Source organism: Muscardinus avellanarius, assembly GCF_963383645.1.
Source record: "Muscardinus avellanarius genome assembly, chromosome: 1".
Classification (NCBI taxonomy): domain Eukaryota; kingdom Metazoa; phylum Chordata; class Mammalia; order Rodentia; family Gliridae; genus Muscardinus; species Muscardinus avellanarius.
Genome location: NC_137786.1, coordinates 209,736,492 through 209,752,158, shown reverse-complemented (window position 1 = coordinate 209,752,158; position 15,667 = coordinate 209,736,492). Strand labels below are relative to the sequence as shown.

The following is a 15,667-nucleotide window of genomic DNA, read 5'->3' as shown; positions in this document are numbered from 1 at the left end:
TACTTGGGAACAACCAGGCCGTAAATTACCTCCATGTCCCTGCCCTCCGAAACATGCCATCTTTGGCAGCAGCCAATTCACAACCAACAGGGTATTAAAGGCTGGGATGTGTCCAGGTTTTAAAAACCCACACTGCTTGGTTTCAACCTGGAACAACTGCAATGGTGCTTGTGTGCTCTTTGTATGTGAAGTGTCCTAGGAAGGAAAAGCAGGGCAGGGCAGGGTTAGAGTGACTGAGGGTGGAGACAGCTGCAAGGGTGTGGCAAGCCATCACCACCCAATGCCACCTCCTTTGCATGGGGCTGTGTGATTGATGTCCACCCTTCCCTGCCCCTCAAAACACACTTTCACTAACCCTCTTGAAGAAGCTGCTTTGTCTAGTGCATACACTTAGTGCCTAATAAGTATGTGTCACATGTCTGTGAACCCATGAAAGGAGAGAATGGGATTGGATAGTAACAGCTACTGCCTTTGACTGAATGCTGAGTACAAGCTACGCACTCTGTTCTGTTTGACGGATAGCATCTTTTCTGTCCCATGACAACCCACTTTGCAGATAGATAGGGAAACTGAGGCCTAGAAGTGAGTAACTGCTAATACAGAACCACGGCTCACCCCTGTCCCATGATTTGACTGTTTAATGCCTCCTTAGCTTTCCCTAGGGTCCATCCAGCTCCAAAGGACAAGGCTTCATGAGAAAAAGAAAGCAAGACTATGAATGATTATAAATGAATTCGCTGCCATTCTATTAACCAGCTCTCTGGCCCTGCGCCTGCACACTCTTCAGGAATGACTAACGAGACTCCCTGCCTGGTCAGCGATGCTCAGTCACTGCTTGTGTGAGGGAGCCTGTCCCGCTATGATTCACATCTGCACCACCACAGGCCTGCTAAGGCGGACCACAGGCAGCCAGCCGAGCGCCTGGCTGGGGCACCGAGAGAAGCCCGGGAAGTGGGGTGCTGACAGCTGCTCCCTGCCAGCATGACCCGGCACAGGGCACAGGGGGTCCTGAGCAAAGCCTGGATTGACCCTCTTTTGCCCTTATTTTCAGAAAGGGCCAACTTCAGGAACCCCTGGCAGAAGCTGCAGACAGTCTTTGTCCGTCTTTAAAGCCACCCTGACAAAGAGGGGCAGGGGGACTCTTCACTCAATACTGGAATGCACATGCTCCCAAGGATTTCCTCCACACACACTTTTGAGTCCTCCTCCCTGGAGTCTGCTCCTCACAGTTCTGGAGTTAAAAGACAAGTAAAATAAGCCAGGTGCAGACAAGACCCTGTCTCAAAACAAGGGCTGGGGATGTAACTCCATTGTGGAGCATGTACCTCGCATGCACAGGTGCCAGCTCCATTCCTGAGAAAGAAGGAAGGACAGGAGAGCCCCAAAGGCTGATTTAGACAAACACACAACAACAATAACAACAACAACAGAACAACAACAACAAAAAAAACAGAAGGCATTGTGGAAGTGCTGATACGATTAACAACCTTTTATTTTATTATAAAGAAATCTACCATAACTTCCGCTCACTATCACCCTAAGTAAGAGTTCACGCTAGCTGTAGGGAGGTAGTCTGGGATCAAGAACTCTTTACCCTGAAGGACACCTCACACCTGCACTTTTCTCACTTCACCAGAAGCCAGTGACAACCACACACAAGTCAGGGACAGTCCTGGGACCAATATCTGGGGGCCATGTGAGACCTATGGGGCACCAGGAGGTGTCTCAGTGTCACCAAGTTGTGCCATCTCAGGACAAAGACTGGCTCTTTATTGCAGGATGACAGGGACACACAGGTAGTACACACAGGTCTGATTCAACAACTGATTCTCACATTTCACAAGGTGAACACTGAGGCCCAGTGAGGCAACTGCACTGGCCAAGTCTCGTAGGTTCTGGAAGGCTTTGAACCAGGTCCTGCACCCCAATGCAGCCTCCTTCCACCTCCATGTACTTTAGGCAGGGTGTCACAGGGCTACTCCTCGTCAGACTCGTCATCAGGGTCAGATTCTAGAAAGATCCCCAACAAAAAGGGTCCTGTGACCAAAATCCCATCTTCTACATAACCAGGACTTTCCAGGAAGGGCCCAGGCTGTGGGCGCAGCTCCAGCAAAAGCTCTGTGCTACAGCATCTCATGCAGATCTTGAGAAAGCTCAGTCAGGGGACCTGCAAAGGCATAGATCCCCCATGAAGTATGTTTAGCATTCTCATCTTCAAAAAATTATTTTAGGATTATTTGGATCAATATGTATAATTGGAATTTTATATATAACCATTATAACTAAAATTGATGGGCAGCGGCTTGTGAGAGACTCAGGCAGCAAAGATTTTTTTTCCCCAAGGATAAAGTTTGGGCCAATGATTAAGTTCAAACTGACCTTAGTTTGGGCCAGTATATAAGATTAAATTCAAGCTGGCCTTGTGATGAGACAAAGCATACTTTCTATGATTATTTAAATGTCTGGCACCCTGAACTGAAGTCTGTTAAAAACTTTTTCTGTCCTTGAAGTTCCTGTTTGGATGACTATAAAGATTATAACAAATCCTGAAAGAAAAGAAGTAAGAGAGAAGCTGGAGAAGCTTCCATTAGAATAAATTTGAGAAGCTGCCATCTGGTCTCGTGTGTCAGTGTCCTCTCTCACAACCTCGACTCTCCTCTCACCAGCACACAAACCTTGACTCTTGCTAGGGCTGGACCCCGGCAGCTCTTGACCCCATGGTGCCACCATAGCTGCTGCTTTGACCGGTTTGCAAAGGAAATCCTTGGAAAGCACTCCCTGCCCACCTCCAGCCCCAGCTTCTGCCCCGGGGTCCTACCAGTATTTGGCCAAGGCTGCCCAAAGAACCAGAAGCAGGGGCCTTAAGCTCTTCTGCAAAATTACCACTGGCTTTTCTAAAAACCAGACATAGCTCACTGTGAAAGCTCCACATGACAGAGAAACACACAAAGGTAAATGAAAAAATTATCTCAAATCACCGTCCCCTGCAGAAGTATGCCATGAGCAAGTCCTGCAGAAGTATGCCATTAGCAAGTCAGTAAATGTGCTCCTGAGAATGGTCTCAAAAACTGTAGCATGCAAGTGGGTCACCCAGAACCTCACTGAATGCAGCAGGTCAGGGTGGGGCCTGGGACTCCGTATTCCTAATAAGCTCCCAGACAATGCTGCTGCACCAACAGCACCTTTCAGAGTAGCAAAGGATCATCACACTGTTCACTGCCCAGCATACCAGTTACTCAATAATTACTGACTGAATTAATAAGAGGTTATCTGAGCAAGTAGCTTTACTTAAATGCACCCATCAAACACATGGCATTCTGAAACCTGCTTTTGCCACTTTAATATATTGTGACCTCTTTTCCTGTCACTGACTGTTGGTCCACACCCCCATTCTTTAATAATGATAATTCTACTTCCTCTTTGTTCCCCGAAGACAGAGGGCCCATTAGACAGTAGGATATTTTCTATAAACAACATCAGTATATCACAGATGCATATACTGTTTTTTTTTTTTTTGACTTGTATAACATCTCCTTACATTCTAACCACTAGGATAGAGGACATGTAAATTTCACATTGCGGTATCTGCTGATCATGGTCTGCCTCTTTCCTGAGGAACTGGAACTTTCTTTTGGCCATAGATGGTAGAAGAGCCAGTCCAGAAATATGCAAGAGGGGCTGATTAATTCTCTCCCACCTGTGATGATTCTTTCTAGAAGTATAAAGGCTAAGAGCAACACAAAGGTATTCTGCACTTTTGTTAAGCTGGTCTATAACTGCTTCCATGCCCCGTAATTTCCCATCCATTTCTGTCTTATTTTATTTTAACATCTGTGTATTTCATTATTCTGCAAAATAGGGGATACTCCTGTCTGGTCAAGGAAACCATGACTCTTCTTTTTATCTTTCTAAACTTGCACTAGGTACAGGGCATCAATCTTTGCTAGAACTGGTTTCTTTGGGTTGCACTAATGCAGGCTAATACAGAGCATCCCTGCTTCTGGGATATACTCCTTGAGTTAATGTCCAGGGCTGCACATCAATCTTTGTCTAAGGGTGCTGGCCAAGGGCAGGTTCCCCTCCTGGGGCTACCCTACCTGCCAGGGCTCTCCAGAATTTTCTGTTTTACAAAAAGCAAGCTAGTAATCCAGCTGCAACCAAATATCCCAGGATGCTTCTGATGATGTGGGTTCTGGCTTCTTCCCTAGAAGAATCTCAGTTTTCATCCACCTGCAACAGAATCTTCAAAATGCTTCTGAAAATGAAAGTTTTGGGGCCTCTTCCCTGAGGTGATCTGCATTTTTTGGTTTTTGTTTTGGCACTGGGGATTGAACCTAGGGCATTCTGCCTTTGAGCCACACCCCCAGCACATTCATCCATTCATTCATTTTGTAGTATTGGATTGAACTCAGAGGTATTCTACCTCCAAACTATATCCCCAGCTATATTTATTTTTTATTTGGAAACAGGGTCTTGCTAAGTTGCTAAAGCTGGCTATGAACCTGCAATCCACCTGTCTCAGCCTGCCAAGTACTGGGAATATAGGAATTCATCACCATGCTGGGCTACTTTCTTATTTTTTAAAACAGGGTCCTATTAAGTTGGTAGGGCTAGCTTTGAATCTGCAATTTTTCTGTCTCAGCCTCCCAAGTACTGGGATTGCAGGCTGGAATCTGCATTTTTATTCAGCACAACCAAGGATTTCAATGAATGGTTTATGAACACCCTTGCAAGTTTGGATATGGTTTCAGTGCGTCCTCTAAGTATTCATGTGTTGAGATTTAATCTCATTGTGAGTTGGAAATTTAATCCAACTGTGGAATGGAAAGGTGAAGCCATTAGAAGGTGATTAGGATTAAACAAGGTCATCAGCATGGGGGCCCAGGATTGAAATCTGGTAGCTTTATAAGAAGATGGAGAGAATAAAAGAGACACTGATGTGTGGGTTTCATGTCTCTGGCCATGTGACACCCTGAGGCACCTTAGGACTCTGCAAACAAAAACATTTAATACCCTATTTCCCACAAAGAAAAGTGCTCTGAACTAGTTGCAACCCAGCTCAGTCTAAAGTTACTAGAATAGGTGTTATACAAAAGTAGAAGTTAGGAAAGAGCCAACTTGTAAATTTCATACAATTTAAATCAATATACACACCTCCCAAGGTGAATACGCCCATGCAGCCTTCATTGACTAAAAACTTTGCCACACACACACAAAAAAGCAATGGATCTGAAATTGCTACTATAAACAGTCCCCTAGCTCATTTTTTTTTAAAAGTCAAACTGTAGTCCCTTTTAAAAAGTTAAAAAGTGATTTCATGGTTGGGGGCAAGAAAGAAAAGAGAGATTTACAAAAAATAATGAACCTTTAAAAAGCAACCTTCCTGGGTTCTCAAAGAAGTTTAAGGACAGAGAAGAGTGCTTCTGTTGTGATCCCAAGCAAATGACAAAACAGCCCAGAAAGGCAAATCCATTCCTGGAATTCAAGTCTGTGCAAATTCTTTGTTGCTTGAGCAAAGAGCCCTCTGGTTGTTGCAAGAGTTCAACTCCACAGGCCTACTGGAGGAGACTCCGAGTCTTATTGATCAGATATGGCAATGCATTATTTCTCCCTAAAATAACACATGGGCTGTTTGAGGCATACACACTGGGGAGCAAAAGGGCAACAGACAAAAGGTAACTGGAATATAAAGAAAGAAAGGAGGCATGGGATTCAAACAGCTTTTCTGGAAATTTTGCTAATAGAAAATTCTTTCCAAACATCCCTTAGATGCTTAAAATAGGTCTGTAGCCTGGGGCTAAGAGGTCAGCCGGGTTCAAGGGTCTGAGGTCTGTATTTGCATCCCAGTTCCACCACTTTATAGCTGAGACCTTGGACAAGGCCTCTCTTGGCTTCAGTGGACCCTTTTGTAAAAGTGGGATAAAACCCGGGCATGGTGGTCATGCTTGTAATCCCCACGCTTGGGAAGAGGAGACAGGAGGATCGAGCAGGTTTGAAAGCAGCCTCGCTGGCTTAAGAGACCCTGTTTCCAAATTTTAAAAAAATGTATAAATATATATTAGATCTGGGAGTGTAGCCCGAAGGTAGAAGGGTTTCCAGGAACCCCAGTACCACCAAAAAAAAAACAAAAAACAGCGGGATAAAGACAGCACCGATCTCATCAGTTTGTGTAAAAATCAAGTGAGGTTTTGCATGTAGAGAATGCAGCAGATCTAGTGAGGATGCAATAAGGCCTCCCTCCTGACATGGTTCACAGCTCTACAAGCTGCCTTTCTTCACATGGAGAGCTGGCTCCCAAGTCTGGAGTGGAAATATTGTACGTCACACATACACCAAGTATGGGGGTTGCAAGAAAATATATAATTTCCACTAGCAAGAAGTCCCCAGCTAAGCAACACCTGGCCAAGAAGAAGAAAGAGACAATCATAAGATGACTGCACCCAGCTAAGCAACACCTGGCCAAGAAGAAGAAAGAGACAATCATAAGATGACAGCAATAAGCTGTGATGGTGCTATACTCGCCGAGTAGACATTAGCCATCAGGACGTCAGCCTGCCTGGGTTCTAATCTGGCTTTACCACTCAGCAGCTGGATGATTTATGCTAAGTGATTTAGTCTTCCTACACCTCAATCTCCTCATCAGGACATGGAGATGTCCTTCACTCAGATGTTGTGGGGACTAAATGAGACAACATAATAACTGTCAAGAACTTTCTCTGGAACACAGTATTAGCTACGATGGAGAGTACTATATTAGTTATTGTTATATATATATATATTCCATATCAGCCACTATTATTTGATATTCCTATAAATCATGTAATAAAATAGTATTTCACCAATATTTTGTGTTCTATGTTACATAGTATAACACATTATCAACTATTATTATTTTCAGTTTACACCCAGCAATGGATGCTTAGTTGATAGGTGGGAAATAGGCCAGGCACGTTGGTGCACTCTTGTATTCCCAGGACTTGGGAGTCTGAGAAAGGAGGATCACAGGTTTAAGGTCAGTCTCAACAAGTTAGCAAGACCCTCAGCAATGCAGTGAGATCCTGTTTCAAGATAAAAATAGTAAAATAAAATAGGGCTAGGGATCTAGCTCGGAGGTAGACTATGCTAGGTTCCAAGCTAGGTTCAATCCCCATTACCAAAAATAAATAAATAAATTAATTAATAATAAAACTGTAATTTCTTAAAGTAGAAAATGGTTAGAGTACAAAAGGATTCAAAACCAGCTTTTGTTCACCAAAGCAGGTATAACTCCCTCAGCCTGGAGAACCCTGACAGTGCTTCATAAAGCAGTGCTATTTCAGTTGGGTATGAAAAATCATTAGGTGCATGTCGATGAAAAGGGAAGGGCAATCCAGGCAAGAGGAATGTCATGAACAAAAGCTGAGAGTAGAGTCTGGTAATGGCCTGTACAGAGATTTTGGAGAAGTAAGAGTACTTGGAACTCAGAGGATGTGGCAGAAGGTAAGCCTGGCAGGCAGGCAGAAAGGAGTTTGAACTTATCCTGGGAGCCAGCAGACATCTTTATCAAGAAAAGTGATGTGTCAGGTTTGTTTTGTTATGAAGAAAAATGTTATGGACTCACAATGATATTATAAGTCATGTAAGCTTAAGAAATATTTTCCACATCTTCCTAGAATCCCTGAAGAAACTGAAGAGAGACAGGTCTACAATATTTTTGAGGCTTTCAGGAGAAAAAGGCATCATGGATTATAAGAGAATTTAAAGTGGCCATCATTACCCTTTAAATGATATTATTATTGACAATCAAAAATAGGCAAAAGAGCCAGGCAAGCTTGGAATCAGGAAATTGTGACCCAAAGGGGATTGGGGGAGGTATTTATTTTGGCTATTTATGATACACACACTTACGTACACGAGGGTATGTTTGTGTACATATATTTTGGAGTGAAAATTCCAGAGACTATAAGCAGGGAACAAAGACATTCCCAACCGGTGCTTCTACAAACAAATCTTGAGGGAGGATCAAAAAAGATAATAAATAAATGTGGATCAGATCATTTAACCTCTAGAGTCTTTTCACTACTTGGTGGAAAAACTTCCTGACAGTGTATCTGAATCCCTGGGATTAAGAACAGATGTGGGAACAAAGATGTGGATATAACAGAATAGTTTCCACCTTAAGGAGCACTTCAATAAAGGCATCTCCAACTCCATGAAAGGTGGAGGGAGAAAAAAGAAAAGAAGACGGAAGATGTAGTTCAGACGTACAACACTTGCCTGGAATGTGTGAGTCCCTGGGTCCAACCCCAGTACTGTGGAAGGAAGGAAGGAAGGAAGGAAGGAAGGAAGGAAGGAAGGAAGGAAGGAAGGAAGGGAAAAAAGGGAGGATCAAAGATAGTTTTAATATTTTAATACATTCAAGTAGAGAAGAATATATTCTAGATGTTTTCCATTCCCCCAATAAGGGCCATCTTGCAAAAAAAAGATTTTTCTTTTTCAGAGCTCCCACCCTTTCCTGGCCCCCTGGCCCTCGGACAACTTGAAGGTTTTCCTTCTGCAAACAGCCTCATTTCTGTGCATATTCTCCACCTTCACACTCGTGAAGAGGAAGCTGGGTTCCAATGAGCTCTCTGGGATTGCCTCTGGATGGGTTACCCGGGATCCTTCACACAATCCACCTAGCCAGCAGGACCCTGGAGCTCAGCTTGCCTCTATGACCACCACTCCACGGCCCGCAAGGCACTGGAGAAAGGCCTGGGGTGTGAGAATAAAGCCACTGCGGTACCCAGAGGAACAGGGACTTCCACACACAGGGTAAGTGTCCAAGGGGCACAGCGAGGGAAGGGGAAGCTCTTCCAGCAGCTCCGATGGATTACGCAAGAGAACATTCTCTGACTGTCATGATATAATCTGAAAAGATCTCTTCCAGGAAAACAGAACTTTAATCCACCGCACATCTTGCCCCAGGAAAGGTTTTTACCAAGGTTTTCAGAAGTTTCTACTATGCCTTCAACACCACCCATAGGGAGCAGATGGTCCCACGGCCATCCCTTAAAGATAAAACAGAGATCCTCAACTTCTAACATCCTAGAAAAGCAGGGACTCGCAATCGTGGGTTCATATAGTCTGGGGGATCTTAATAAGACTGACTGGAAATTCAGAGCCAATAGAGCTGGGGTGGCCATACTAATACCAGACAAAACAAAAAGCAAAATGTTCCTAGAGACAAAGTAGGACTTTTATGGTAAAATGGTTAATCCTTCACCTAGAATCAAAGCAGAGAAATGAAGGGAGAAACAAGCAAATGATAATAGTTGGAGACTTCAATATTTTCATTAATGGATAGAACTGGGCTAAAGATCAACAAGGAAACAGGAGGCATGAACAAAGCCATAAACAAACTAGACCTAACAGATGCCTCTATAGTACTCACACAGTAAGAACAGAATACACATTCTGCTCAAGCATACGTGAAATATTCTCCAGGACAGAACAAATGTTAGGCCATAAAACGAATCTCAATACATTTAGAAGGAATGAAATTGTGTAATGTATGTTCTCTGACCACCGTGGAATGAAGCTAGAAATAAATAACAGAAGGGAATTTGTGAATTTCAAGAATATGTGGATATTAAATAACACACTCTTCAATAATTCATGGGTCGAAGAAGAAAGCACAAATAAAATTAGAAAATACTTTGAGATGAATGAAAACAAAAACACAATATACCAAAACTTATGGGACACAAATCCCTCCTGAGAGGGAAATTTATAGCTGTAAATGCCTATGTGGTTAAAGAAGATCTTCAACCCACAAAAAGCAATATTGGAACTAACAAATAAGTCCAGAAAGGTTGCAGGATGCAAGAGGAATATATCAAAAACAACTGGGTGTGTTAGTGCATACCTGTAATCCCAGTACTGAAGAGACTAACACAGGAGGATTGTAGGTTCAAGGATAGCCTCAGCAAGTAACAAGAGACTCAGCAACCTAGGGAGGTCCTATTTCAAAACAAAAAATAAAAAGGGTTGGGGTGTAGCTCAGAGGTAAAATGTCCATATACCAAAAAAATATATAACTAAAATCAGTTGTTTTTCTATACACTTAGAAACCAACAAACCAAAAATGAAAATAAGAAAACAACTCCATTTATGATATTATCAAAAAGAATAAAACATTTTGGAACAGATTTAACAAAAGAAATGCAAGCCAGGTACACAGAAATCTACAACACATCATTGAAAGAAACTAATGACTTCAGTAAGCAGAAAGACATCTCACATTCATGGAAGACTTAAATTGGTAAAATGGCAATGATCCTAAATGGGTCTACAAATTCAGTGCGATCCCTATAAAAATCTCAGCTAGCTCACTTGCAGAAACTGACAAACGGATCCTAAATTCACATGGAAATGCAAGAAACTGCAAGAACAGCCAAAATCACATTTAAAAAGGACACAGTTGGAAGACTAACACTTTTTTATTTCAAATTGTACTGCAAAAAGCTAGAGTGATCAAGATAGTGAGGTATTGGCATAATGGTAAACACGGAGGTCAACAAAATAATACTGGGAGTCTTTTACAGTTAATTGACTTTTGACAAGTGTCAAGAAAATTCACAGAGGGGAAGGATAACCTTTTCAAATAATGGCTGGAACAACAGGAAATTCATATGCAAAAGAATAAACGTGGGCCCCTTGTATTCCATACAATAGGATATTACTTGGTTATAAAACAGGAAAGGGCAAGTCCACAGAACCAAATGTAAGTGCATGGTTCCCAGAGACTGGGGGAGGGGAGGAGCCATGGGGTGCCGGGTGTGTTCTAGGGATGATGAAAATGTGCTAAAGGCAACAGTGGTGATGACTGTGCAAATAGCAGATATAACTAAGTAGAAATCCTACAGAGGAGCAAACAAGACAACCTAAAGGAGGAGAAAGGAGGGAGGAAGAGGAGAATCGCTAAAACCCACAATGTACTTAAACATATCGAAGTCAACCACTAAGCCGAGCAAGGGAGGGAGGGACGGGGAGGGAATGGGGTGGGAATTGGGTAGGGGTTAAATCAGTGATGTGTACATGTATGTACACACAAGTTTTTTACCCCAATATGATGTATGAATATAATGCACCAATAAAAAATAAAAACTTGATGGGAACTCCTGTGATCTAAGGAGACTGGTGACACCAGAAAGGAAGAGGTGCTCTTTTCCAGGAAGATATTAAAGTCAGCAAACTCCTCCCCGATCTTCTGGTTTGCTCCCCAGGTGACATGTGGCAGTGACAGGGTGGGGATGGACAAATTGTCTACTTACATCCAATGGGCAAACCAGGGATGCTGCGAAGCACCCTCCAGCCACAGGACAGCGCCTGAACAAAGACTTACCTACAACTGTTGTGAGAATGAAAAATCCCAACCTAAGGGAAGAGCAACAGTCCTCTTCCCTGCCCCCTTCTATGATCTAAAGAAAAAAAGTAACTTAATAGTTAAGAATATCGGGAGGCTGAGACCTGGAGGATCGCGGTTCGTGGACAGCTTCAATACTTAGTGAGGCCCTCTGCAACTCAGTGAGACCCGGTTTCAAAATAAAGAATAAAAAATAGGGCAGGAGGTGTAGCTCTGAGGTCGAATGCCCCTGGATTCCACCCCCAGACCCGCAAAAAAAAAAAAAAAAAAAAAAAAGAATAGTGTTAGGAATCAGGCAGACCTGGATCCAAACTCCTTACCAGAACCATGTTCTTGAGGAAGCTACCTAAATGCCTTGGGCTTTACGTCTTCATCTGTAAAATGGGCTGATGAAATGGACCTTACAAGTGACTGTGAGGATTAAATGAGAACATACCTGGCAACAGCAAGGGCTGAGGGCTTAAATTAATGTAACCAATGGTTTCTATTTTATGAAAATCTCCCAATGTGGCTTAGTATCAGGAAAAGGCGATAGATCATCTTAAAATAGGATTAGTTGATCCGGTAACAATTAGTATGTAAACTGGGGCATTTTAAGAGCTAATAAGCCATTGAGACATAACAGTCAATATTCCTCACTACTGTATGATAATCCAGCCGAAGAGGGACTGGCCAAAAACCCAGTTGCCATGGTAATGAAAGTTTCTGTGGGTCTGATTCATTTTCTTTCTGGTAATGCTTTCTATGTGTTGGGCTGAGCTCTATGTGCAAATCCCCTGCACAGTGGTGGAGTCTTTTCGACTTATGAAACCTAATATTATTCTTCTGCTCAAAAACCAATTTACTGTAGTCAAAATTGCCACCAGAGACAGGGCAAGATGACAGCCAGTCATTTGCTGTGGGTCTTTGTAATGGAGCTTACTAGTTAGTTGCGTGGAGGAGTGGCTCAGTAAGACATATTAAACCACCTTCCACCACCTCCACTGGGCCAGGAGCAAGTGCCAGGTTCCCTCCACCTCTAAGTGAGGGCAAAGGAGAAACCACTGACGTTTACTAAATGGTCACTGTGTACCCTGGGGCCTTCATGGACTTTACCCACTTACGCGCCACCAAAACACAGCGGAGCAAGAATGATTTCCAACTCAGACAGAGGGCATCGAGGATCCAAGAAATTAAGTGCCCAGGGACACACTTTACACACACACACACACACACACACACACACACACACACACACACTTCTTATAAATTCATAATTTACTTTCATAATTTTTTTTAGTTGGCTTAGGAAAAGCAATCATTTAGAAATTAGGAAAACAGGAGGTTATGGGGAAACCCAGAAGTAAAGGGGTAGTAGATGAAATGAATCCCATAATGTATTCTATGATTCCTAGCATCAGGACTCTACCCTCCTCCCCTTTCTGGAATTAGGGATTGAACCCAGGGTGTTCTACCATTGAGCTATATTCCCAGTTCCTTATTTTAAAAGTTTTTTTGAGACAGGGTCGCACTAAGTTACAAAGATTGCCCTCAAATTGGTGATCCTGCTATCTCGGCTTCTCAAGTAGCCAGGATTACAAGCATGTGCCACCATACCTAGCTAGGGCTTCAAATTTTAGTCCAGGTTTTCTGGTGACCAACACAATAAAGAAAACATAAGCAGAAGTAAGGCAGGAGAGAAGCATCCAGAACCCTGGCTATAATCCAGAGACACAAGTGTAAATTACAAAATGTGAGTCAGTTAAGAATTTGAACTTAGCTCACACTAAATCCCAGTCCTATAATGAGATATACCATGAGCATCTTCGGCAAGGATGGGTGTGAGCCCCTAATCTGCACTCCATGTTCACTCCTTCAACAAGCCGTGCGGTGGAAGGAAAGAGCGTGTCAGCTCTGGGCTCAGTCCACTCAAATTCAAATCTCAGCTCTGCCACTTTCTAGCTATGTGGTCTCCAAATGTTATATATAACTACCCCAGTTTCCTCATGGTTCCCACATCACAATTGTGGAGGCTAAATTAAAGCATTTAGAGGAGGATTCGCTGTTCATTGATAACTGGCTATGTGCTAGGCATTTTCTTCTGAGTTGGGGATGGGAGGAGGACAAAGTCTTGCACAAAGCAAGAGAGCTCTTGTTCTCATAGAATTCTAATGGGAAGAGAATTAAAAAAAAATTAACAACCAGCAGTTGCAACAGTTATCCAGTCTTGCAGGGAGATGTGAAAGCGAGTGACCAGATGGCTAACTTGAGCAGTGAAGAACATCTCAGGAAGAAACAGTTATAGTAAGATATAAAAGACAAGAAAACACCATCCCAGCAAGGGGAGAGGGGCCTAGGCAGAGAGAACATCCCAAGAACCTGCAAAGAACCTGGTACAGAGAAGGGCAGCAGGGTGGCTGGAGAGAGTGCCAGGTGGTGGTGGGGTGATTCATGATAGAGGGCCTCTGGGAATAGGCAAAACCCAAACCCCAGAGAGCAAAGGAGGAAAGAGGAGGACATGGTCTACCGTGTCCAGTGGGGCTCGAAGGTCAAGTAAGCGTGATTTCAACACCTGCTGGATCAGAAAATTAGGGAACTCCTGGACCTTCCCTAGAGCAAATTCACTTCCATGATGGAAGCAAAAGGCAGGCTGTGGAGGGCACAGGAGTCATACTAGGGCTACAACAGGGAGAAAGGGCAAGAGAGTGAGCTGGCAGGACTCTGGTGTGAGGGACAGTTTGGAACCAGGGGAGAGACTATGGGTAGAGAGATAAAACAACGGCCATTGCAGCAAGAGTGTCCCAACCTCAGCATGGATCAGACTCACCCAGGGAAGCAGAGCACGCGTGAGCCCCTGGCACCCCCAGGTCCAGGAACTAACCTTCCACTTTGGCCTCAATCCCTAATGGTCACAGACGCCAGTAATAGAGCAGGGCAGTGTTTCTCAAAGTGTGGTGCCTGGAACACCTACAGTGGCCCACCGTCTGGGACTGTCCCAGGAAGGTCCTGGGAAGCTGCTTACTTGAGGACCCCAGGTCACTGTGACAGGCAGCTCAACGCTGGAAAACAAGGACTCTTGACCCTGAGGCTAGAAGTGTGGACTTCAGACCAACAGTGAGGAAAAACCCCTGGGCTTAGCTAAAAATCAGCTGTGCCCTGCCCCTGCTGAGTCAGGATCTGAACTTGACCATGCCCCCCACACACACACACACACCTGTGCCTTCTGAGTGCACAGCAAGTCTGAGAGGCTACAGACCACAATGCAGGGAGGGTCCTGGGGATGAGGGACCAGGCACCTGCTAGACGTTTCAGGCACCACATACTCACATGTGCCTATTGCTGGTTTTGTAGGAGACACTAAAAGGTCCCTGAAAGAAACTTCCATAGAGGTTCTGATGTTTCAAGCCCTGAAGCACCCTCCAGGGCTGAGGAGAAAAGTCAGGCATGATTTCAGATGCATAAAATGCAAGCCTTTTTTTTTTTTTTTTTTTCCCCAAAAAGAGGAAAGCATTGCATAGGACAATCCATAGGATCTCCCACACTGGAAAACCTACTCCTTTTGAGTTTGCTGTGCCATGCACTTGCCTGCAGGGGGCAGCAGAGCAGTTCAGGGCTCACTCCAGCCAGACCCCACTGCCTTCAGAATCCTGCTCTGAAGCCAGGCATGGTGGCACAAGCTTGTAATCCCAGTACTGGGGAGGCTGAGACAGGAGGATCGCACAGGTTCGAAGCCAGCCTCCACTAATTAATGAGGCTCTCAGCCACTCAGTGAGACCCTGCTTCCAAATAAAATATAAAATAGGTCCGGGAGTAGTGTAGCTCGGAGGTAGAAGGTCCCTGGGTTCCACCCTCAGTAACACACACACACACACACACACACACACACACACACACACACACGAACCCAGCTCTGCCACCCAAGAGCCTCAGCAGCTTACTTCTTTAAGCCTCAGTTCTCTGCCTGAATAACGGGGTTTCTAAAAGGGCCTGTTTCAGCAATGTTCAAAGCCAGGCAATCTGAGCCTGCTACATGCTTACTTAGGTTCTTACCATTTTGCAAAACCCCATACCTACTTAGACCCATTTGTGGGGTTCGGTAGGGTTATTTTTACTATAATACATAACCTATTATGTAGGTTATTCCTAAATTATATAGGACTCTGTGCCAGAAAGCCATTCTATATTTTCACAAGGAAGAGTACATTCCATTGAAATAACTAGAGATGTCTATAGTTTTCAGGATGCTTGGAGATGACCAAGTCACTTTACAAATGGGTAAACCAAGGCCTACAGAAGCTAGAG

General features: G+C 43.8%; 1 protein-coding gene across 5 annotated transcripts in view; it reads right to left on the bottom strand.

Annotated features, from left to right (window-relative positions):
* The window catches only part of LDLRAD3 (low density lipoprotein receptor class A domain containing 3), a gene marked incomplete at both ends in the record, with an annotated part of 266,525 nt that overhangs the window by 139,648 nt on the left and 111,210 nt on the right, over window positions 1-15,667 (bottom strand). The window contains one exon of one of the 5 annotated variants that reach the window (XM_080695906.1): window positions 4,424-4,430. The exons of the other annotated variants lie outside the window; for them this stretch is intronic. Within the exon in view, the coding sequence (XP_080552032.1) occupies window positions 4,424-4,430 (7 nt within the window). The remainder of the gene's footprint in view (window positions 1-4,423; window positions 4,431-15,667) is intronic. 5 annotated transcript variants of the gene reach the window in all.